The sequence below is a fragment of the Onychomys torridus genome, chromosome 17 (genome assembly GCF_903995425.1).
Source record: "Onychomys torridus chromosome 17, mOncTor1.1, whole genome shotgun sequence".
Taxonomy (NCBI): Eukaryota; Metazoa; Chordata; class Mammalia; order Rodentia; family Cricetidae; genus Onychomys; species Onychomys torridus.
In genome coordinates this window covers 267,746-293,692 of record NC_050459.1, presented here as the reverse complement: position 1 = coordinate 293,692, position 25,947 = coordinate 267,746, and the positions used below count along the sequence as shown (strand labels likewise).

The following is a 25,947-nucleotide window of genomic DNA, read 5'->3' as shown; positions in this document are numbered from 1 at the left end:
GAGATCTTAAGGGAGGTAGGAAATTAGTTGATGGAATGCATATGATAAAATCAGAGATGAGCTGGGGCTCTGCTCAGTGGGTAGAGTGCTTTGCCTAGCATGCATTTGGAGTTCCATCCCCAGCACCACATAAGCAAGACCCACACCTGCCATCCCAGCACTCAGGAGGTGGAGGCAGGAGGATTAGAAGGACTTCTTGTTCTTGGCTCTAGGGTGAGTTTTAGGCCAGCTTGGGCTACATGAGACCTTATCTCAAAAGTAAATAAATAAATGATTGTGGGCACACACCGGAGGAACCCAACCTGTTTTCAGGTAATTTAGGGTGTTCCACGGAGCAGAACTAACACGCAATTGGCCATAAGTGTTCCCCATGACTGGGGTGTGACAGTTTAGCTGGTCAATTTCCTATCTAGAGTTCTTTGGAATGCAAACAATTGTTTTTGCTAATATTTTCATCCTTATGCAGATCCTTGGTTATACCTTCTGGAAAGTTTACTCAGTGGCTCTGGCTTGAGTTTCTTTGAACAGGTTTGACCCAGCTAGCAAGTACTTCATTTACTTTGGAGTTTAACAAACTAATTTAAAAAACTTTTAAACATTTATTTGTTTATTTTGTGTGTATGGGCGATTGTGGAGGTCAGAGGACAGCTTGCAGAAGTTGGCTCTTTCCTTCCATTGTGTTGGTCCTGGAGTTCAAAGCATGGTTGTCCCGATTGGCGGCAAGCACCCTGACCCCCTGAGCCATCTCGTCGGTCCGGTCCACAATCCCGAGCGTCTAGAGAGCCCAATGGGGGAATTCTCTGGTCTGCCCGCTGAAGGGCGCAGCTTGACCTCCAGCTCTGTGGCAGTGCAGAGAAGACTGAAATCTTCCCTTTTGCCTTTGTGGGAATGTGGAAAGTATCGGTGCTTTCTAAAAACTGTGTTAGTCCGGAGTAGGGACAGGAAGGAGCATGCAACTTAAACACTGGGCCTGTGTGAAGTGTGTGTGTGTGTGCGCACTCGCATATGTGCCTGCCGGCCTGTCTATGTTGTGGAATCCTGTTATCCTGTTTTGTTGAACCCATCTTCCCTGGTAGATCTCAGCTCCACAGAATCTGAGGATCTGTCTAGACTTGTACCTGTGGAGGGTTGAGCATCTGTCTTCTTCCTCTGAGGAGAGAGACTTCTTTAGGGTTCTTGAATATGCATGGTGTATTTGTGTATGTGTTTATGTGCATATGTGTGTGTGTGTGTGTGTGTGTGTGTGTGTGTGTGTGTGTGTAGGGGGCAGATTGTGATGTCTGTTGTCCTCTTTGATCCTTCTCTGCCTCTTATATTGGTACAGGGTCCGTCATTTGACCACAGCTGGCCGATTTGGCTAGTCTAGCTAGCCAGCTGACTGTGGGTCACTCCTGTGATTTCCTTGGAGCTCCTAGATTGCAGGGACCACTTTGCCCACCCACAGTTTAAATAGGTGCTGGGGATCTGACCTCCGGTTTTCACACTTGCGGGGAAAAGTGCTTTACTGGCTGTGACAGCTTCGATTGTCACGTTGACAGGACCCAGAGTCACCTGGGAAGAGTCTCAAGGAGAAATTGTCTACATTGGGTTTGTCTGTTTAGGATTGTTTTAAGTTCATTGATACGGGAAGATCCATCCACTGTGGGTGACACCATTCACTAGCAGGGGTCCTGAATTGTGTAAGAGAGGTGAAATTGAGCAAGCATATGTGAGCTGTTTGAAGTTCTTGCCTTGACCTCCTTCCTGCAGTGATGGACCTGTAACCTGTAACTGTGAGCTAAAATAATCCCTTTCTGTGCCCTGAGTCGCTTTTTTTCAAGATCTTTTATAATAGCATCAGGAATTATGAAAATAAGACACCTGCTGAGCCATCTCCCCAGCCTCCAGAAGAAGTTCTGAGGGACACCTTGGAGCCACGTGCTGGCTTCGGCCTCCGTGTCTCTTGCCAGCTCTTGTTTGATTTGGGAGGTCCTCTGGGGACACCCGTCCACGTGCATAACAGCTGTGTGAGACATTTTCGGAAGGATGGTGGGCTGGGTGGGGAAGGCTTGTCCCCGATCTCTCACCTCTGCTCATCCTTCTTGCTGTTCCTTTTCTCTGTGGATAATAAAAGAGGAGTCTGTGTGTCTTGTGCCAGTCACCTGTCCCATTGCTGGGATGAGTCATTTGAGAAAGTGACTTCAGGAAGGATGGGGGTATGTGTTTTGGCTCACGGTCCATCATGGCGGGGAAGGCGTGGCAGCAGGAGCCCAAGGTAGCTGTCATGTTGCATCCATAGCCAGGAAGTAGAGAGTCAGCTGCTAGTGCTCCGCCACTCCTCATTCAGTCCAGGAGCTGGGATGCTGCTGCTCTTGTTAGGATGGGTCTTCTTACCTAAGTTAACCCAGTCTAGAAACTACTTCACAGATGTGCCTAGACATTTCTTTCTGTGGCGATCCTATCTAGTTACCAGTGAAAGACAACCATCCCAGGGCTAGGAAGATAGCTCCCTGTTTAAAATACCTGAGAGAGCAAGGAGGAAGACCACACAATTAGATCCCCAGAAGGCTCAGAAATTCAGGGTGCTCCAGTAATTCTGGTCCAAAGGCAGAGAGAAGGCAGCCATATCATTCAGCCTGGGTTTGATTGACAGACCCTGCCTCAATGAGTAAGGTGAAAGAGGGATCAAGGATAATTCCTGACATCAACCTTAGGCTTGCACATGTCCACGTAACCCTTCACATACAAACATACATGCACATACACATGCACACCAAATGTAAAGACACATGAAAATGGAAAAACAAAACAAAGCATCATACTTTGCATCCAGGTAATATCATTTCTTTCCTGGGCTCATGCGTCACTGACGAGTTGCTCAGAAGAGGAAATAGGTGTAGAGAGGGCCAGGGCTTGCTTAATGGCCACATAGCTGGGAAAAAGGCAGAGCTGGGACTCGAACACAGGATTAGTATTTCCCTTGGCCTCCATGCGAAAAGTGACGTGGATACTTGGTGAAATCAGATAGCCCAGAGCCCAAACTCATAAATATGAAGAGTTTTAGTAGTGAAAGCTTTCCCAGGCTTGGCGATGGCTGTTGGTAAGACAATTTGCTGTGCAAGCGCAAGGATCAGAGTTCAGATCCCCAACACCCATGTAAAACAAAACAGATGGACAAACCAAGCAAGAGGCAGAGTGCGTCTGCATCCCCAGCACTGAAAGGTGGAGACTGGCGCACTGATTAGTTTTCTAGGTGGGTCCTCTTTGCATATGTAAGCTGCACATATTTACCATATGTGCAGCTTATTTACCATAAGCTATTTACCATACTCACAAGTGATGCTGGATCACTTGTATCTTGCTCTGGTTGACACATCTTAGAGATCTTTCTGTGTCATTGAGGGGAGCTTCTTGTTGTGTTTTTATAGTATTCTATCCCATCTGCTCACACAGACCCTGTTTTTGTGTCGGCCCCCTCCCTACCTGCCTTGCAAGGTGGGTGGAGCCATGTCTAAGGTTGAACAAAACCTCAGATTTCTCTTTCATAACCCATGAAATCAGTTTGAAAGGCAGTGGTTATCTCTCTCTAAATTTTTTATTACATTTATTTATGTAGAGTGCACACGCCCATGCACGCTCACACACATGCACACTTGCAGTAAGGTACACAGGTGGAGGTCAGAGGACAGCTTATGGCCAGGGACAGAGGTTTTTTTTTTTTTTTTTAACATTTATTTTATTTACTTTTGTATGTGTGTGTATATGCTCATGTGGCAGTCAGCGGACATTTGGAAGTGCCAGCTCTCCATCCACCAGGTGGGTCCTAGGAATGGAACTCTGGTCATCAGGCTTGGCAGCAATCACCTTTGCCCACTGAACCAATTTTTGGCTCTTACATAAAAAGTTTAACTAAAAAAACTAAATTATGTGTATGAGGTCCAAATTCTGGCGGCTAAACAAAAGCCAGCATTCCTCAGGAACTTGTGAAGCTGCCCACCCCTACCAGAAGGAACCCTTTCCCTTTATCCCTGCAGAGGGACAGATGGCTGTCTGTGACACCAGAGTGCATGCTGGCCTCCAGGCTCCCTCAGTTTCATAGGTGCCTAGCTCTTCTCGCCTCCTCCCCACCCCAAACTTCTCCAGCGCCAGAGCATCCCTCCCCACAGCTACTCTTCCTCCTTAGAACCCTGCTATCTCCGCTGTGCTCTCTCCTGCTCCTCTGCCCTCTCCTGGTCTCTGTTTGGACTTCTCCTTTGCCCGCACTCTGTCTCTCTCCTACACTGTCCTCCTCTCTACGTGTCGCCCGCCTCCCTCGCTCTGCTCCTGTTTCTCTCCTGGCCAGGTCTACTACTTTCTCTCTGCTCTGGACTCTCCCAGACACCTCTGGCTGTTCTCTCTCTCTTATCTACCATAAAACCTTCCCCTCAGCCATGCTATGGACCGTCATGTCTTCAGTTCCTACAGTGTGTTTGCTTTTGGGCATGTGACCGTGTGTGTGTGTGTGTGTGTGTGCAGGTGCCCTGAGCGGTTAGAGGTGTTGGGCTCTCCCTGAAGCTAGAGTTATAGATGGCTATGAGCCACCCAACAAGGGTGCTGGGGATCAAACTTAGGTCCTCTGCAGGACTAAGCTGTCTCTTCCGCTTATTATTATTTTTTTTATATGCTGTGTGTAGTCTGTGTATGTGTGAGCACATGTGTGTGCGCGGAGGCCAGAGGTTGACATCAGGATGTCTTCTCTATAATCACTTTCTACCTTATGTATTAAGGTTAGAAGTAATTCTTTCAGTTAGGTTTGACTGCCCCATGACCCCTGTGACCTGCCTCTCTGTCTTCACAGGGCTGGGTCCACAGGTGTGCGCTGCCATGCCTGGATTTTATGTGGGTATGGGCTACTCATGCCTGCTCTGTATGCACTTTACCCACTGAACTATTTCCCTTGTCTGTAGGTGTATGTTTATTTGCTTTATTATTATTATTATTATTATTATTATTGCTGTTGTTGTTATTATTTGTTTTTTCAAGACAGGGTTTCTCTGTGTAGTTTTGGTGCCTGTCCTGGATCTCACTCTGTAGATCAGGCTTGCCTCAAACTCACTGTGGTGTGGTGCACACCTTTAATCTGCTCGGGAGGCAGAGGCAGGCTTATTTATTTTTGACACTAGGTCTCATGCAGCTCAGGCTTGTCCAGATCTCACTGTGTAACAGGAACCCCTGAGCACTTGAACCCGTACCTCTCCTGCCCCACCTCTTGAGTGTGGGGATAACCTGTGTGCACCACCATGCCTAGTTGATGTGGTGCTGGGTAGGGCATCCAAAACATCTTGGTATGCTAAGATCACGAGTTCAAGATCACCTTTGGCTTTGTAGAAAGTTTGAGGCCAGCCTGGGCTTCTATCTTAATATCATCATTATCAACATCAGAAACATTAAAATTAAGAAAAAAAGAAAGAAAATTGAGTGGGGTGTGACACCATAGCTGTCATCTCAGCTCTGAGGAGGCTGAGCTAGGAGGATCTTGGGTTCGAGGCTAGCCTGGGCTACATAACAAGACCTAGTCTCAAGGACTGATTGCAGAGGAGAACAACAAAACAGCCGGGGCTGGGGTGGGGTGGGGTGGAGAGGCCAGCATGAACAAGTGATGGCCAAGGCTGGGAGAAGCTGAGCTGCTGATCCAACTTCCTGCTTCCTACCTCTGCACCTCCTGGGATCACTTAAGGCTTACTTAGATTTGATGTATTTTATTTTATGTTCGTGCATATTTTGTCTGCATGTATGTATTACACCATGTGCATGGTGCATGCCTAGTGCCTGTGGAGGTCAGAAGAGGGCATTGGATCCTCTGGGACTGGAGTTACAGAGCTGCCATGTGGGTGCTGGGGATCAAACCAAGTCCTCTCTCTGCCACCCACAGGGGCAGAGTTGGGGCTGAAGCTGCTGGAATTCCTACAAGAATTTCTGGTGCCAATTCTGGTATCTTCTGGATATTTTTTTCTGTTCCAACAGTAAATTGCTCTATTGTTTTCAACTCACAGGGACACATCAGGCTTTAATGAGTTAAGAGTTAGATTTACAGAGAGATTAAAAAAGCAAAGTGCTTGTTTATTGCCCCTGCAATTAGATCCTTTTAATCTTTATTTATAGTAAGGTGAGTGAGACAGAGTTTACATGCTGTATAGTTCTTCCAGCTCAAGCTCGAAATTTGGTAGTTTTGAGTGTATTCACAGGATTGTGCAATAATCACTGTGGTGTTAGAGCGATTTCATGATTTTCCCCTCTCCCAGGTCCTACCAGATCCTCTCCACCTCCGACCCACTCAAGTCCATGCTCTTTTTCTCTCTTTAAAAAACAGACCAAAACAAAAAACAACTTTCTCAACAAACCCCACAAAAACATAAAAATGAAAACCAAAGACCAATAAGACAAAAAATGCCCAAACAAAGCAAAGAGACAAAAAAAAAAAAAAAAAAAAAAAAAAAGGTTAACAAAAATACTGTTGAGTTTGTTTTGTGTTGGCCAATTCCTCCTGAACGTGGGGCCTACCCTGAAGTGTGGTTCCCCTTCTCAGAGCTGGGACTCAGTCTGGCTTGAACCTGTGCAGGTCCTGTGCATACTGCCAAGGTCTCTGTGAGTTTATATGTTCTTCAGTCCTGTTGTGTATGGAAGACACTTTTCTTGGAGTTGTCCATCACCTCTGGCTTCTACAGTCTTTCTGCTCAGCTCCCTGATCCCTTAGGGGAGGGGTATGACATCCCACTTAGGGCTGAGTGTTCCAGGGTCTCCCATTCTCTGTACATTGTCTACTTGTAGGTCTCTGTTAGTTCCCATCTACTGCAGGAGGAAACCTCTCTGATGATGGCTGAGTGAGGCCCAGAGTACGTCATTAGGAGTTGCTTTATTGCTATATTCTTCTAGCAGAATTACTGTATTAGGTTTTCCCCTAGGTCCATGACCTGTCTAGTTTCAGGTTCTTGGCCACATTAGCGTTTTCAGGTATGGATTCAGTCTTTTGGAGTGGGCCTTCAATCCACTCAGACAGTGTTTGGTTACTCCTCTGGCGTTTGTGCCACTATGTACCAATATACCAGAGACCACCCTTGTGTCACTCTTCAGGTGTATCCACCTTGTTATTTTGAGGCAGGGTCTCATTGAACCTGGAGCTCACTGTTGAAGGTAGGATGGCCTGTGGGACTCCAGGTTCTTCCTGTTTTTGCCTCCTCAGCACTAGAATTATAAGTGTATGCATCTGTGCTTGCTTTTTTTTTTTTTAACATGAGTTTTGAGGATGGAACAAAGCTCTTCATGTTTGTTCAGCAAGGACTTTACTAACTGAGCCCGTTCTCTTTCTCTTTTGTGTCTGTGGTGCAAGGACACCACATGTGTATGAGTGCATGTATCTGTGCATATGTGTGGAGGCCTGAGGTTGATGTTGCATGCTTCCTTGAGGTAAGTGAGGCAAGGTCTCTCATTGGAATGCAGAGCTCACCTCTTCTAGTTTATCAAGCCAGCTTGTTCTGGGCATCTTCCTCCTCATCTCCTAAGTGCTGGGATTACCAGGCAGGCTGTCATGTCTGCCTGTCATTTATGGGGTGCTAGAATCAGAACTCTGCTCCTCACATTTGCAGGACAAGTGTGTTACTACTGAGCTGTTTCCCTGGCCCTTGACTGAGTCCTTGCAACATGACTTGCTCTCTCTATTCAGCCCAGGACCCCAGCCCATGGGATGGTGCTGCCCACATTCAGGGAAGGTCTTCCCATCTAGTTAACCAATGTAGAGACTTCCTTGCAGACACAGGCTTGTCCCCTGGGTGCTTTTAGATCCTGTCCACTTGTCAATCAAGATTAACCTTGACACAATACATCTATGGGTCTCTGCCTGTCAGTATGTCCATGCTTGGAAGCCATTGAGGTGTCAGGAACATCAGACTTGCTTGGTGTGACTACGTGGGGTTTGAGTTGGTATCCTGGTCTCTTCAAAGCTGTCTCCCGGGCTTCACCACTGCAGAGGTCCTGCTCCATTCAGAGCCTGGCTGGCAAGTATCTTTGGCAGTGTGGTGGTTTTACTGTTGCCTGGGGCTGGGGCTTCTAACTTCCTTGTGAGTAAGTGTGTGGCTTCTCTGTTAATAGAGTTTAATGTGTTCTGTGTGGGTTATGAGGCAAGAGCACCAAATCCAAGAGCTTTGGGATGTACTTCCCCAACTCACTTTTGCACACCACTCTCAGATTAGATTCCTTTGGTCCCTTTGTGTGTGTGTGTATTCGTGTGTGTGTGTGTGTGTGTGTGTGTGTGTGTATGTGTGTGTGTGTGTGTGCATGTATGCCTGTGTGCAGTGTGTGTGTGTGTACTTAGACATATGTGCACGTCCCTGTGGAGGTCAGATGGCAACCTTAGGTGTCCCTAAGGTTTTTTTTTTCAGACAGGGTCTCTCACTGGCCTGGACCTTGGTAGCCTGGCTAGCCAGTGATCTCCAGGGAGCCGCTGTCTCTCTCTTCCCAGAAATGGTAAGCGCTCACCAAGGGATGGCATTTAGGTCTTCAGGCTTACAGGGCAGCACTTCACCCATGGAGCTGTCTCTCCAGCTTGAATTCTTTTCTTTTGAAGCTGGGTTTCATTATTTTGCCTGGATCAAACTATCTGTTCCTTCTACCTTAGTTGGGAGCATATGCGTGGTGTGTGTGTGTGTAAGCGTGTGCACATGTGTGTCCCACAGTGTACATGTGGAGGTCAGAGGATGTTTCTCTTTCTACCGTGTGAGGCTCAGGGATGGAACTCCAGCTGTCAGGTCTGGTAACAAGCACCCTTACCTGTCGAGGCATCTCAGTGGCTCCAGGGTGGATTCTAAAGTGTGGGTGTCTTCCAAATGACGCTAAGGGATCCTGACCTGGAGCTAAGCAGAGTGTGGTGGTCACACCTGTGATTGCAGTGCTTGGGAGGTTGAGGCCGGGAGTAGCCAGGAGGAGCCTTGGGAGCATGGGGACAGAGGAGGAAGGGGAAGAGGATGAGGAAGACAAGAAAAAGAAGCTGGGGAGACGAAGACTTGCCTTGCAAGCATGAGGAACTGAATTTGTTCCCCAGAACCCAAGTGCAGTAGTGGTGGCTCATACTTGTAATCATAGCTAGGGTGGAAGAGATGGAAGGATTCCTGGGGCTCACTGACCTGCTAGCTCAGCCTACTCAGTGAGCACCAGTCTCTAAAAGATCGTGGGAGGCATCTGAAGAAGAAGGACACCGTTGTCTTTTGCTGGGGGTGGAGGTGGGGGTTTTGAGCGCACAAGACAGATTCACCCAGAGATGTATGTTACATATTTGGGAGAAAATCAACATCAACACAGGTAACATGAATTGAGCACCTACTGTATACCACCCAGTGCCTGGGCTCTTGTCTTAAATTCATCATTTCCTTTATCGATCCTGATAGGTCATATGACATTGGGGACAGGGAGTTTTGTAATTGTTTGGCAGAGTAACTGTTTAGCACGGTGTTCTGGTTTGTTTACTGTTGCTTGGATAAACACCATGACCAAAAGCAAGCCGGAAGGAGAGGGTTTATTTCAGTTTACGGCTGGTAGTCTATTGAAGTGAAGGCAGGAACTAGAGGCAGGAACTGAAGCAGAGACCATGGAGGAACACTGCTGACTGGCTTGCTCTTCCTTGGCCTTCTTAGGCAATCCAGGACCACCCACCTGGGGATGGCACTACCCATAGTGGTCTGGGCCCTCCCACACCTATCAGTCATCAATCAAGAAAATGCCCCCACAGGCTTGCCTCCCGGGCAGTCTGATGAAGGCAGTCTCTAAATTGAGATTCCCTCTTCCCACATGACTCAAGCTTGTTTCAAGTTGACAAAAACTAACCAGCACACATGGCTTAAGGGATGGAGGGTTTTTAGGAATATTGAAGACTGTGATTGTGAAGTGTGCTGGGCCATGGGAAGCCATGGAGGGGTTGGAACTTGGCAACCACACCACTCTTAGGAGAATCAGCACTCCCTTTGTGTTTGAGCTAAGGGACGGAGGTTGGGTTTCCTGGGAAGCGCTTGCCACACCCAGGTGAAAGGTAATTAGACCTTGATTGGCAGCCAGGAGGGCAGGCCAAGGAAGCAGAGCCAGCCCCGGAGGTGGGTGAACATAAAACAAGACATTCAGTTTTTCCTTGCCCTGTTCTGATGTGAGTACAGTTTCCTATCAGTCTTTTCTTTTTATTATTATTATTATTATTATTATTATTATTATTATTATTATTATATTTGTGTTTTAATTTTACACATCAGCCATGAGTTCCCCTGTCCTCCCCCGTCCTGCACCCACCCCACCTTCCCCCATCCCCTACCCTCCATTCCCTAGTCCTCCAGGACCAAGACACCCCTGGGGATTCATTTAAACCTGGTGGATTCCGTACAGGCAGGTCCAGTCCCCTCCTTCCAGGCTGAGCAAACTGTCCCTGTGTAAGCCCAAGGTTCCAAACAGCCAGCTCATGCACTAAGGACAGGTACCGGTCCCACAGCCTGGGTGCCTCCCAAACAGTTCAAGCTATTCAATGGTCTCACTTATCCAGAGTGCCTGATCCAGCTGGGGGCTCCACAGGCTTTGGTTCATAATTCATGTGCTTCCATTCGTTTGGCTATTTGTCCCTGGGCTTTTTGCAATCTTGGTCTCAACAATTCACGCTCTTGCAGTCCCTCCTCTTTCTCGACAATTGGACACCTGGAGCTCCACCTGGGGCCTGGCTGAGGATCTCTGCACCCACTTCCATCAGTTATTGGATGAGAGTTCCAGCACGACAGTTAGGGTGTTTGGCTATCTGATCACCAGACTAGGTCAGATCAGGCTTTCTCTCGACCATTGCCAGCAGTCTACAGAGGATGTATCATTGTGGATTTCTGGGGACCTCCCGAGCACTCTGCCTATTCCTGTTCTCATGTGGTCCTCATTTATCATGGTCTGTTATTCCTTGCTGTCAGTCTTTTCATGAAGAACTTCCATGCCGAGATTCAGGGACGCCGGGCTGGGGTCGGCTGCCCTTTCCTCCGCACTTGACATCTTACTCAACGCTCCTGTTGAACCGATTGCCTCATAGATAGGGTGATGATTATGTTAAGGCTTCTAACTGGGCCTGCCAAAGGAATTATATTCTTTGCCTTTTGAAAGGAATTATTTAGGCGTGGTTGCTTTATAGTGAAAGCCATTCATCGGGGCTGGCCTAGGAATTTGAAATGCAGAGCCCACAGTGGGTGACCACAAAGCTGGCACTGGCCCTAATTGTAGCTTTCCCATCTTCTCTGATGGGGATTGGACAGAGAGCCTTGTGTACAGTAGACAGGGGCCTCTACCTCTGAACCACTGTCCCATCTCCCCAGTACGAGATTCTAGGCGGGGGCTCTACCCCTGAACCATGTCCTCCAGCCTAGTCCATGTATCCCAGGTTATCCCCAAACTCATAATCCTCCTGCCTCAGCCTCTTGATCACTGGGGTTACAAGTGGCCACCACCCCTAGCACACCATATAGCATTTCTCTTCATCCACTGATGGACATTTATGGCAATGGCTGTTACCAGAATTACAAGAAATACCTAGTGAGACTGTTAAGGAAGGGGCGCTCTTACATACTGTTGGTGGGAATGTCTGCTGGTATAGTCATTGGGAAACCAGTGTAGAGGCTCCTCAAAGCCTGGAAATAGATCATCCTTTACTAGGCAACTCTCCAAAGTTCACGAAATCTGGATATGGAAGAGACACTTGCTCATGTCACAGACTGGCTACTGTCACTAACAACCAGGAAGATGGTCAAGGAGCCCTGTTTTTTTTCCTCCATTAAGTTTTTTGATGGATGTACCAAAGAACAGGTTTCAAACTATGCCATTTTATGTATCTATGATTGTAACTTGCTCATCACCTCTGCCTCGTTATTCTTGCTTGGCCCTGTGCCCACCCACAGGTGTTTTTCTTTACCTCAACCGGCCTCCTTTCTGCTTCTGTCATGTACATACATAGTATACACACACACACACACACACACACACACATATAATATATGTTATTATTTCATTCTATCTAATACTCCATTGTGTCTACATGCCACATTTTCTTTGTTATCTGTTATTATTATTATTAATTTTTTGAGGCAGGTTCTCAAATAGCACAGACTGGCCTCTTACTTGTTATGTAGTTGAAGATGACTTTGAACTCTCAACCCTCCTGTCTCTATCTCCTAAATAATGGGATTATAAGTGTGTCCCACCATGTCCAGTGTGTGCTCGGTATGGAACTGAGGGCTTCGTGCATGCTGGGCAAGTGGTCTACTAGCTGAGCCATAGTCTAGTTCCCATCCATCGATTGCTTGTTTCATAACTTAGCTATTGAGAAGATGTCTATACACAATATATGCCATATTTCCTTTATCTATTTATCTGTTGACGGACCTCAGATATCATGAGCCGAGCAGCAGTGAACATGGATGTGCAGGAGTCTCTGTGATGTACTGACCTAGAATGCTCTGGGATATATAGGCCCTGGTGTGTATAGGTGTGGGTGTGAGTGTTAGAAGCCAAAGGTCAACTTCAAGTGGCAGACGTTCCTTAGTGGACAGCGCTCCACTTTGTTTCTTGAGACAGGGTCTCTTACTGGCCTGGAGTTTACTGATACAAGTAGCGCAGTGAGCCCCGGGGATCCATCTATCTCTGCATGCCCCAGCCCTCAGGTCCTCATGCCTGCACAGCAAACACTTGCTGTCTTCCCGACTCTGGTTCCGTTCTGAGTCCCTGGCTCACCGACTTTGCTTCTGTTGTCTGCCCTCTAGTGTGCCCTGGCATGGACATCCGGAACAACCTGACCAGGCTGCATGAACTGGAGAACTGTTCAGTCATTGAGGGCCATCTGCAGATCCTCCTGATGTTCAAAACCAGACCTGAAGATTTCCGAGACCTCAGTTTCCCCAAACTCATCATGATCACTGACTATCTGCTTCTTTTCCGTGTGTATGGCCTGGAGAGTCTGAAAGACCTCTTCCCCAACCTTACAGTCATCCGAGGCTCCCGCCTCTTCTTCAACTATGCCCTGGTCGTCTTTGAGATGGTCCACCTGAAGGAGCTGGGGCTCTACAACCTCATGAACATCACTCGAGGATCTGTCCGCATTGAGAAGAACAATGAGCTTTGTTACCTGGCCACCATTGACTGGTCCCGGATCCTGGATTCTGTGGAGGACAACTATATCGTGCTCAACAAAGATGACAATGAGGAATGTGGGGATGTCTGTCCGGGTACTGCCAAGGGCAAGACCAACTGCCCGGCTACTGTCATCAATGGGCAGTTTGTGGAACGGTGCTGGACACACAGTCATTGTCAGAAAGGTATGTTCCATTCTAAGCTGTTCTCCCTGGTCCTTAGCCCCAGGGATGGTAGACTTCAATAAAGGCTAGGTGATGAAGGCTGTAGATTGCAAACCCTAGAATCTCTATCAAAAAATATGCTCACCCCCCTTATCTATGAGAGATACACTTCATTGTGGTGCATGTATATTAGTGTGTGTGTGTGTGTGTGTGTGTGTGTGTGTGTGTGTGTATCCATATGTATCTATTCTTTTCTATTGCTATGATAGAATACTCTAACAAAAATAAACTGAGGGAGTTGGAGTATGGCTCGTCATTTGAGATCACTTCCTGCTCTTCTAGAGAACTCATGTTCAGTTCCAGCACCTGTATCACTGAGAAGATTCAGCACCCCTGGCCTCTGAGGGTTGTGCATGTTGTGTATGCAGACAGACAGACAGACAGACACACACACACACAAACCCTGCCATTTGGTAAGAGATTAACAACCATAACCAATACTGAAATAGAATAACTATAGTGATATTCTCTAATAAAATTACAAGCATCATCACTCTTGCACTTGGGGAACGCCATTAAGTAAAATAAAGGTAACTTGAATATAGTCATCATGTCTTGACAGCTAATCTTATACTTGAAATTAATTCACATTTCAGGTGTGGCAGAGCAGGGCATCTTGAAATTTTATTGTGCTACTCAGGAAAGTACATGATTGAAAACATATGAATTGAATCTGGAATCTTCCATTTGATAGTTTACAGTTAACTGTGGAGTACTGAGACTGGGAAGTTAAATCTCTGACAGGGAATGATGAGTGAGTAGACTGAACCTCGCCACTATTGTAGGTGAGCAGCCACAGGTAGGTGTCTAGACATGGGTGTGGCTCGGATATTAAACCTTATATTCAGAAATAAGTAGGGGGGCAGAGTTTTCAGGAGGGCTATTTGCCACCCCTGATGCTGAATGTTCCTGTGGTCCTCTGCTTGGTTGAGGGGTAGACTATGTAAGGGTATGGATTTGACTTAGCATGTTTTTCTTACCTGATTATAGAAGTCAATTTGTAAGAGATACTCAGAAAAAGAAATGTGTAAAAATTAAACTTTGATGAGTAGTACATTGCTTTTTTTTTTTACATTTATTTTTATTTGTGAGTGTGTATGCGTGTATGTGTGTATGTATATGTGTGTGTGTGTGTGTGTGTGTGTGTGTGTCTGTGTGTCTGTGTGTCTGTGTATATGCATGTGTGCCTGTATATGAGTGTGCACATGTATACCATGGCCCATGGAAGTTAGAGGACAACTTTCAGGAAGAAGTTGGTCTTCTTCCCCATGTATGGGTCTAGAGGATCAAACTCAGGTAGCCAGGCCAGGGGCAATCGCCTTTACCATTGAGCTGTCTTGCTCTGTCCTTCATGTCTTTAGCCTTCTGAGTTATGAGGCACTTAGATACTTCAGTGTTTTAAAAAAGAATTTGGTTGTTTTGGGGTTCAAGCTTTATTTTATTTATATTTTTAATCTTCATTTTATATATATGGGTGTTCTGCCTGAATGAATGTCTGTGTATCTCACGTGATGCCAGGAGAGGGTGTTGGATCCCCTGGAATTGTAGTTACTCATGGTTGTAAACTGCCTTGTGGGTGCCGGGAACTGAACCCAGATCCTTGGCAGGAGCAGCAGGTGCTCTTAACCGCTGAGCCATCTCTCCAACTTCGTGTTTGTTTCTTTTAGACTTGTTTTCCAGAAATGAAGTTTCTGGGTCAGAGGCCCCTGATCAGGATTGCTAAATGGCTTTCCAGAAATGTTGGACCTGTGGACTGGACTCCCAGCCTTGAATGGAGAGAGCTGGTCTTTTGAGTGTTGTTTTAAAAATCTGTCACAAAGTCCTGGGGTGGGTGCCAAGCCTATACTGTGACTATTTATCTTTGTACATGTTTGATTTCAGGGTAGAGCCTTTGGAAACATGTTTATCAGTCAGTTTGTCTGCTCCTCTCTTTCCTGGTCTGCAGACCTCTGTGGGCGGGGCAGAATCTCATCTGTAATTTCCTTCTTTGATGATGGTTAATCCTTTGTCAGGTTCATTTGCGGCCCTTGTTCAGTGGAGAAAATATTCCCGACTGTTCCGAGCTCCTGGAGCGGGAGGGTGGCGTTGATGAGGAGAGAAGGCTAAGCTGCACCACTGACTGAGCAGCTCTCAGCCTCTCACTAGGGGATTCTGAGCAGGGCCTCGGAGCTGACTTTCACATGCCTTGTTTATGCCTTACACTTAGAAAATCTCTACCCATAAGATGGTGGCCCTGTAGCATTCCTGTTGAATATTAACTATCACCATGTAGAAAATCTTCCACTCTTCTCTCTGGGGAGCTCTCCATGTACGTGATTCAGTGGGGAGTATCTGTGTGCCCCTAGAGAGTCACGGTGTGTGTGTGTGTGTGTGTGTGTGTGTGTGTGTGTGTGTGTGTGTGTGTGTGTGTGTGTCTCGATGCTGTTTGTGGCAGAATCAAGTTTGATGTGGTAGCAGTCATCTGTGATCCCTGCAAAGATTGAGGCAGGAGGATGGCAGATGTGAGGCCACCCTAGTTATAAAGTGAAACCTTGAATCCTAGAAAGAAGAAAGAAGGAAGGAACGAGAGAAGGAAGGAGAGACAGAGGGGAAGAAGGGAGAAAAGGAGGAAGAGAGAGAAAGGAGAAAGAGAAAGAAGGAAGGAAAGAGAGAGCCTCCCTTTCCTGTGGCTGTTCACTGTTTCTGCCCCTTCTCCTGTACCTGGGGCATTTCTGTTCTGAGTGCTAGCTTTTATTGTGTTTTGATACCCAGAGAGCAGTTCATTAGCTGTTTATGGCTCCAGTGACCTCATTCACATGTTGTAAAATTCCCTGGGAAGGACTGATGAATAGGAGAAAGGGAGTGGGTGGCTTAGGGGTTAGCCCACAAAAGGCAGGGGAGGGGGGAGGAAATGGTATTTATTTTTGCCCCTACCTGAGCTCAAAGCAGCAGTGGCTGTGGAATCTTTGGACTTGTGGGTGGGACTTTTATGGGAACTCCTGAGGAGGACTCTTGGATAGTAGGAGCTGGGGGGTGTCTTAGTTAGCTTTCAATTTCTGTGATAAACTCCTTGACCAAAAGCAACTTAAGGGAAGAAAGGGTTTATTTCATTTTATAGTTTATAGTCTGTTACCTAGGGAGATCAGATGAGGGCAGGAACACAGGGCAGAAACCTGGAGGCAGGAGATGGTGCAGAGACCATGGAAGAGCACAGCTCCCGGCCTGCTTTCCTACAGAATCCAGGACCACCTGCCCAGGGGTTGGCACCACCTGCTGTGAGCTGGGCCCTCCCACACCAATCATCTCCTATGGAGACATTTTCTTAATTAAGAGTCCATCTTCCCAGTTATATCTAGGTTTTTGACAAGTTGACAACACCCAGCAGTCCGGGAGGAGATGGTGGAGAAGATAGATGGCCGAGGGGCTGAAAACGTTCTCCTCGGGCAGGTTTTGAGAATACTGGTAACTCGGGAGGGAGAGTTGCAGAGCTACGACCTACAGGAAGGTGTGTGATGGGAGCAAAGGTAGAACCCAGGACCACCTTTGGGCTTGGATTTTCCTGGCCTGTGAGTTTTGGGCTAGGTGCAGGTGGGGACAGGAGGTAGGTCTGTACTCACTTGTGGGCAGCGTAGTTTCACAGGGTGGATCAGAGTCCCTGTGTGTCTGCTGAAGTAGCCAGGTTCTTGTTAGTGTTTTGAGCGCCATGAATAGATCAAAGACGAGGCTAGAAGTAGAAACAAACTCCCACAATGGGAGTGGACTAGTAAGCCAAGGGATACCTAAAAGGCGTTGGACCACGAGTCACATGACCCTCTAGAGGACATTTACACAGCACCTGCCTCACCCAAGTTTGTGTATCATAGATTTTTCCTTCCTCAAACAAGCATACACTTGAGTATGCTCACCTGGACACATCTACAACACCATACATGTGAACACCACCCCCCCTCCCCACACACACACATCAGAAAATCTCCAAGCCTCTAGAATTCACAGTTTAAAAGTGCACCATCTTTTGACGAAACTTTACACCTTTCCTCCTGTCGTGCGATTGTGACTTTACCCAGCATTTCCATGCTGTGCTCCTGGTAGTTGATAGAGATCTTGGCTCCGTGGACTGCTGCTGTCTCCCATCGCTCATTTTTAAGTAGCACTCACTTTACCTGGCGTCAGTTCTAAGGCTTAAACAGGCATGCTGATGGTCCTCTCTGCCAAAGAGAAGCTGCAAAGGGTTTAAGTCAGAGGTTCTTACCCTTCCCAATGCTGCGGCCCTTTGATACAGCTCCTCAGGTTGTGGTGACCCCCAACCATACAATTACTCTGTTGCTACTTCATAACTGTCATTTTGCTACTGTTCTGGATCACAGTGTAAATGTCTGAAATGTGACCTCAAAGGGGTCACGACCCATAGGTTGAGAACAACTGGTTTAAGAGCTGAAAGCTTAAGTATTTTGGGAGAGATGGGGAAAGGAGGAAGGAAGGGAGACAGAACACAGTTACGTAATGTTCACTGCATGACATTGTTTCACTATTAGTTGTTAATCCCAAACTGTGCCTAACTTACAAAGTTTATCCCCCTCATGTATGTATGTATGTATCATCTCTCTCTTTCTCTCTCTGTCTATCTATCTATCTCTTGTGTGTGTGTGTGTGTATGAGAGAGAGAGAGAGAGAGACAGAGAGAGAGAGAGAGAGAGACAGAGAGAGAGAGAGACAGAGAGAGAGAGAGAGAGAGAGAGACAGAGAGAGAGAGAGAGAGAGACAGAGAGAGAGAGACAGAGAGAGAGACAGAGAGAGACAGAGAGAGAGACAGAGAGAGACAGAGAGAGAGACAGAGAGAGAGAGACAGAGAGAGAGAGACAGAGAGAGAGAGACAGAGAGAGAGACAGAGAGAGAGAGACAGAGAGACAGAGAGAGAGAGACAGAGAGAGAGACAGAGACAGAGAGAGAGAGACAGAGAGAGAGAGACAGAGAGAGACAGAGAGACAGAGAGAGAGAGAGAGACAGAGAGAGAGAGACAGAGAGAGACAGAGAGACAGAGAGAGAGAGAGAGAGACAGAGAGACAGAGAGAGAGAGAGACAGAGAGGGAGAATGTGGGAGGGGGAGTGTGTGTGTGGTGAAAGACAGACAAAAGATAGAGACAGAAACAGAGAATGTATGTGTGAGGAAGTTGGGTCTCTCCTTCCACCATGTGGGTCCCCAGGAAAGGAATCCGGGTGGCTAGGTAGGCTTGATGGTCAATGCCTGTACCCACTGAGCCGTCTTGCTGGCCCACCTGTGTTACTTTTTGAGACAGACTCTCTTACTGAACCTGGAGCTCACCAAGTTAGTTCTTCTAGCTGGCCAGCAAGCCCCAGATAATCCTCCTGCCTCTAGCATCCATGGCTGGGATTGCAGGGGCATGCCTTCAATCCTGCTTTTCACATGGGTTCTGGGGATCCGAACTCAGGATGTCATGCTTGCAGGCAAGCACTTCACTCACTGAACCATTTCCTCTGTCCCTAGTGTTCAGATCTTTAATGGCAAATATGCAGATTTACAGACCTGACAAGGGCACAGTTTTCTGGAAGATTCTTAGGGATGCCAATGGAAAGCTGCTGTTTTCTGTTTTTCTTTTGATAGGATGTTGTCCCAATCACTTATAGAAGACACTGGCTAGAGGTCAATGCATACTTACGAAGAGCTGGTTCTGGCTGGCTTGCCTGGTGACTTGGTAACTGGTCTAACTGGTTTTTCTTTGGCTTGATGAAATTCATTGACCAGTTATTTCCCATCCTGTCACTAGCTCCTTTGTGGGAGCTGAAATCTGTTCTCTGTCACTGGACACCTGACATGCCCCAGGGAGGTGTGCCCTGCCTCTCTGTCCCATGTTTGCTAGAACTTTCACTGAATGGAGGGGACATGGATGTTGGACTTCTTTCTCTTTTCCTTCCTTCCTTCCTTCCTTCCTTCCTTCCTTCCTTCCTTCCTCCCTTCCTCCCCCCCCCCCTCTTTTTTGAGGTAGGGTCTCACTGTCTTCAGACTCTTGTCAATACTCTCTTCCAGATGCTGGGAGTCCAGCATTCCTGGCTAAAACACTGATTGTGGTAAAATATATTTAGTAAGTACATTGTGGTGTCACTGTTCTCATGCTCTGGTTCCAGAACATTCTTATCAGCCCCCCAAGAAATTCTATGTCCACTGTTACTCTCTCCCGAATCCTGATTCCCTCTGCTCCTGGCATCGAATAATTAGCTTTCAAGCTGTGTAGATTCACCTGTTCTGGACATTTCTTATCCACAGAATCAGATAATATGTAGCTTATTGTGTATTCTTTCTTTCTTTCCTTTTTCTGAGTATGATGTTCTCAGAATTCATTCACAGAGTAATTTCACTAAGTCTTGATTTTTTTTTTATGGCTGAGTAACATTTCATCTTATGGGTCCTATAAGTTTTACCACTTGACCAACACTTGTGATGTTTCTCCCTTTAGTTATTTGAAATAGGGCTTCTGCAAACATCTGTGTTCCAGATCTTCTCTGTGTGTTCCTTACCTTTGGGTCATAAGTAAGTAACTTTGGTAGGGCTGAAGTTCAAACCCAGGGTCTTGTGTATGCTAGGCAAATGTCCTATCACCGAGCTGTACCCCACCTTGGTTTTACCAGACCCAGCCTCTGGATTACAGGCCATGAGCCGCCACACCAATCTTCTGTGTATGTTCTGGGGATTGAACTCACGTCCTCACAGATGCCTTACCCACTGATTTGTCTCCCCAGCCCTGACAGCTCCTCTTTAGGTAAAGTAAAGTGTTTATATTTTTCATTCTTTTCAGTTTGAATTCTCCCCTTGTGATGATTAATATGGTCAACTTGACAGGATGTCGACTCACCTAGGAGACAGATCTCTGGTGTGTTCTTGGTGACAATTCTAATTACATTAACCTCACTGAGAGATGATCGTTCCTTGACTTTGGGTCCTGGACTGTGTAACAAGGAGAAAGCAAGCTGGGTATTAGCATCCATCAGCCACCTCACCGTGCTGCTGCACGACTTCCCTGTGGTGATGGGCTGCTCCCTGCAACTGGGAGCCAGAATAAGCCCTTCCTCCTCTAAGTTGCTTTTGCCAGGGTTTCTCTCCCATCCCGTGAGTAAAGTAAATAGCACATACCCCTAATGTGCAGTACGCTGTTTATTCTGTGTCTGTGTGACAGTCCCAGAACAGAGGAAGGAGTGGCTGGAGAAATGGAGCTCAACAAAGAGACTCTTCTAGTAAGAGGAGGAACCAGGAAGGGTTAGGAACTGGCCAGGACTGAGTGTGTCCATCTATGGCTGACCAAGAACCAGGAATGTTTAGTTCCTTCTTGGCTTCTTCCTCTGAGGCACAGCCTCAGCAGAGCAGAATGGGTGTGGTGGACAGGGCATGGGATGCAGGTGGAGAAGTGCTCACTGACAAAACCCTCAGCCAGAGTTTACTTCTAGGCTGAGCTAACTTCTGATAGCCATTCACAGAAATATCCTGGGGCCTGTGAAGGTAGCTCGGTCAGTACGGAGGACTGAAGTTTGATCCCCAGAGCCCAGGCATCTTAGTTCTTTCTCCAGTGCTGTGATAAAGTAACTGGGAAAAGCAGTTTAAGGGAGAAAGGCTTTATTTGGCTCAAAGTTCAGGTTACATCCGGCACTGAGAAGTCACGGCCGCAGGAACTCAGTCACATCATATCCCCGCAGTCAAGAGCAGAGAACAATGATTAATGTGTTCACGCTTGTGCTCAGCTTGTTCTCGCCAGTGTCCTACAGACTAGGATCTGGGCCTAGGGGATGATGCCCCCTACAGTTGTAGAGTCTTCTCATTTAATGTATAATCAGGAAATCTACACACATGCTCACAGGCTAGATTCATCTAGACAGTCTGTCACTGAGACTTCCTAAGTAATTCTAGATTGTCACAAGTTGACAACCAACACTAACCATCAGGTCATGTGGACAAAAGCTGGGCATGGTGGTAGTACATGTTTGCAGTCTGAGCTCTGGGGAGGCAGGGACGGTGGGATCACTGGGGCTTTCTGGCCAGCCAGCCTAGCCTACTTGGCAAGCTCCAGGCTTGATACAGTCAGAATTTAGGGCTTCAAGACTCACCAACTCTTTAGCAATGGTGTCTACTGCCTGACAGCCACGTTTAGGGGTTTTCTAGTGTGAAGGTGTCCTTGCTTTCCTGTGGGCACCACTTGCTTGTTGAACTGTTTTTTGGACATGGAGTTGGCTTTGAGTGGCAAGGCTGGGTTTGCCCTGTGTCTTGGGTTTTTGCCAGCTCTGTTCATGAGTGAAATTGCGCTGTGTCTTTGGTTTGTTTCATTTTGCAATCTCTTCATTAAGTTTTGTTATCTGATCTTCTAGTCACAGAAAGGGAATTAGGCAAGTTCCATTTTAAAGATTCTTAAAGAATTTTAGCATCAGAATTAATTTCGCCTTGAACAACAGAGTTATTTCTTGGGAAATATTATGGTTTTAAAATCTTTGTGGGAAGGAATTTTTGGGTAACATTAATTTTTCTTTCCATACAGGGTGTTTGGTGAGTCTAGGCTAAAACATTTTGGCTGTTGCTGTGTTTTTAAACCCATGGCTAGATCTTTTGGTCAACTTCTGCCGTTCTTAGTTTCTTAGAATTAGTGAGTTTTCTAAACTGAGAGTATGTTGCTCAGTTTACCATAGTTGTATTTGTGTAGTCTCTCTAAATCCAGTGGAGAGTCTTGAAGATCTTGGATATATTCATCAGTTCTGTTTTTTATAATAATCCAGTAGTTACTGCTACAAACATAATTCTTTTCACTTTGTGATTATTCTAACCTGTGCTTTTAGTTTTGTTCTTTTCGAATCCCCTTTAGTATGACATTTTTAGAAGGCATACATACCTAAATATTTTTTGGAATAATTCCAAATTGTGAAATGAACAAATAGAAAAAAAATCTTAGTTCATTTAACCAAGGACCTTGCATTTGAGGCTCTACCACTGAGCCACACCCCAGCCCCTCACTGGGGGATTCTAGGCAGGGGCTCTACCATTGAGCCACACCCCAGCCCCTCACTGGGGGATTCTAGGCAGGGGCTCTACCACTGAGCCACACCCCAGCCCCTCACTGGGGGATTCTAGGCAGGGGCTCTACCACTGAGCCACACCCCAGCTCCTCACTAGGCAGGGACTTTAACCATTGAGCAACACCTCCAGGCCTAATTTCATTCTTTTAGTGCAATTAAAGCTTTTAAGGGCAGAAGTTCACTCTTTGGTTTACTGCCCTCATCAGTCTTGGATATATACCTTCTTATTTTCATTGTTGTCTCCAGAATCCCTGATGATATCTAACATATTCTTTTTGTTCCCCTTTGCCATGAAAGCAGCTCTTTCAATTATGCCACATAAATGATCTTGTATTGTTTTTATAGTTCCCCTCATGTAGTCCTTACTTCAGAGGTTATTTTCCAGCAGGTGGAATAGATTCACTAAAAGTGAGCTGACTTGAGGATGTGGACACTGGGGAGCTGAGTCGGGTGAGCAGGTCCTTGTTTTGACTGCGCCTTCTCTAGTTGAGTGGGTTTGAGTCACTGAATTTTAGGGCTGAAAAAAAAGTGAACTTCCACTGTTCTCAGATTCATTTTTGTCCCTGTAATAAATAGGATGACAAACGCAAGTAGGGAGAGAGGGGCTCACCTCAGCTACGCTCCAGGTGACCGTCTGTTGTTGTGAGGAAGTTAAGCAACTGATCGTCACATCGTGGTGAAGAGCAGAGAAATGCCTGCTTGCTTAGTCTGCGCATGTCTCTAATGCTGCACAGTTCAGGGCCCCCTGCTTAGAGGGGGTGATGCTGCCCATATCAATGAACTTAATTAGGGTAGTTCTCCCTCAACACACACAGACACACATGGACGCATACAGACACACACGGACGCACAGACATACACACACACAGAGACACACACACACAGACACACACACACAGACACACACACAGACACATACACACACACAGACACATACACACAGACACACATACACACACACACTCACATACACACAGGCACAGACACACACACAGACACACACAGACACAGACAGACAGACAGACAGACAGACACACACACACACCCACACACACACCCACCAATCTAATGTAGACAATCTGTCATTGAGACTCTCTTCCCCGGTGACTCCAGGTTGTGTCAATTTGTTCATTAAAGCTAATCCTCACTTAGTGTGGTGGGTTACCAAAGTTTCCTTTTGATGGGCTTTAAAAAGGTTTCATATTTTTATTGTAGATAGAGTCTCAGTTAGCCCAAGAGGTCATCGAAATTCCTAGGTATTTTGACTGGCTTTGAACTCCTGATCTTCTACCTCCCAGGTGCAGGGATGACAGGTGTACACCGTACACCCAGAGTGATGTCATGCTGGGATGGAACCAGGGTCCCCTGCCTGCCAGGCCAGTGCTCTACCACTAAAGTTTATTCCTAGCCTTTGAATTTTTCAGACAGAATTTCTCCATGTAGCTCAGGCTGGCCCAGTACTGGGTGTAACTGAGGATGACCTTGAACTTCTGATCTTCCTGCCTCCACCTCCTGAGTACTGAGATGGTAGATATGAACCACCAGGCCCAATTGTATATTATGCCAGGGATGGAATCCAGGTCCTTAAACATGCTAGGCAAGTGTCCTACCACCTGAGCCACATCCTCAGAATGCACCCCTCCCCACACACACCCTGTATTCTTGTAAAGGTTTTTTTTTTTGATGATGGTCTCAATTATGAGCTAGAGGTTCTGTGTTGAAGAATTGCATGTGGCTCTTTGGCGACTGACTGTTCAATTGACTTCAGTGGATGTATTCCACAGGAGTAGGAGCAGTAGGTGAATTCTGAATTCAAATTTAGAGTATGCAGCTGTCCAAGGGGGAACACTAATTTCCTTCAGTAAATGGAGTAAGAATTCTCCGCCCAGACGCGTGGCTTTGTGGGGCTGCCAGGGCATGTGTTTACAAAACCACTTTCTCTTTCTCTCTTCTTGTGTTTGTGGTTTTATGGTCTGGGTTTCCAAGCTCTCGCCCAAGGCTGAGTGTGACCTGTCAGTCCACCTGCCCTGTGGCCTTCTTGTCTATTTCTGGCCTTCAGCGTGAGCTTGCTGAAAAGCCAGTATGACTTAGGGTGATGTCACACAGACTTTTCTTTAGAAGGGTGCCGTGACTCATCTTTGTATTTAACGGGTCTGTGTCACGTTAGAAGTATGGCTGTAGTAGTTTTTGTTTGAAATCTAATAAGGGATTTTGAATCTGCCATCTGGAGGCTGTGTTCCTTCTGTTCTTTTTATTGTTTTTGACAAAGACTAGTGTTGAGGGGCAGGAAATGGGTTTTGCAATATTGCTGACATCGGCCCAGAGGGTCTGTCCTCTTTCCTCAACTTTATTTTTTTCTGCAAGCCAGAGACAGATATGAAGCAGCTGTGCTTGGCAGGTCTGGCTTTGTATTTTTTTTATGTTTAATTATGTGTGTATGTTAGAGTCTCACGTGGCCTGGCTGGCCTTGAACTCACTGAATAGTTGAGCCTGGCTTTGAATGCCTGATCATCCAGCCTTTACCTCCTAATTCTGCCCTAGGATCAGGTGTGTGTCACAATGTATGGTTATATTTATTTATATATATTTACAATTACTTGTGTGTGTGTGTGTGTGTGTAGACTATTTGTAGGAGTCATTCAGTTCTCTCCTGTCATGTGGGTCTTAGGGGTTGAACTCTCATCATCAGGCTTGGTTATAATCATCTTTACTTTCTGAGCCATCTTGCTGCGACTTTATTTTTAGATATTGATTGATTGATTGATCGATTGACTTGACATCTCACTGTGTGGCTCAGTGGTCTTGAATTCCTGGGCTCAAGGGATCTTCCAGGCTCAGCTTCTAGAGTACCTGAGATTACAGATGTGTGCCACCATGTTTAGCAGGAGTCTCTCTGTGTCTCTGTCTGCTGTCTGTCTGTCTGTCTGTCTCTCTCTCTCTCTCTCTCGTGTGAGTGCATGCATATAGAGACAAGAGGATAATCTTAGGTGTTGTTTTTCCTCAGGTACCTCTATCTCATTTTATTTTTAAAATTTATTTTATGTTAATGAGTATTTTGTAGGCATATATATCAATCACTGTAGCATGTGTGTGCCTGGTGCTCCCAGAGGCCAGAAGAGGGCATTGGATCCCCTGGAACTGGAATTACAGACAGGTGTGAGCTGCCATGTGGGTTCTGAGAATTGAACCTGCGCCCTCTGGAAGAACAGCCAGTGCTCTTAACCTCTGAGCCATCTCTCCAGTCCTCCACCTTGTTTTTAGAGACAGAGTTTTTCACTGAACTTGGAGCACACAATTTAAGCTAGGATGGCTGGTCGTCAAGCTCCGGGGCCTTCTTGTTTTTGTCTCCCAGTGCTGTGATCACAAGCACATGCCACTGTGCCTGACTTTGTGGTGTCACATATCACCATTGTTGTTTTCTCCTCCCACCCCCTAAAGAACCATGATTTCTGGGGGTGAACTCAAGTCTTCACAATTTGGTGGCACATCCTTAAGTCACTGAGCTAACCCTCCTTCGATTTTCTAGGCCATATTT

At 46.4% G+C, this 25,947-nt stretch overlaps 1 protein-coding gene across 2 annotated transcripts in view; it reads left to right on the top strand.

Moving 5' to 3' along the window:
* Nucleotides 1-25,947, top strand: part of Insr (insulin receptor) — a 129,162-nt gene that overhangs the window by 8,242 nt on the left and 94,973 nt on the right. For both annotated transcript variants that reach the window (XM_036166430.1, XM_036166429.1), the window contains exon 2: nucleotides 12,774-13,325. In XM_036166430.1, coding sequence (XP_036022323.1) covers nucleotides 12,774-13,325 — 552 coding nt within the window. The remainder of the gene's footprint in view (nucleotides 1-12,773; nucleotides 13,326-25,947) is intronic.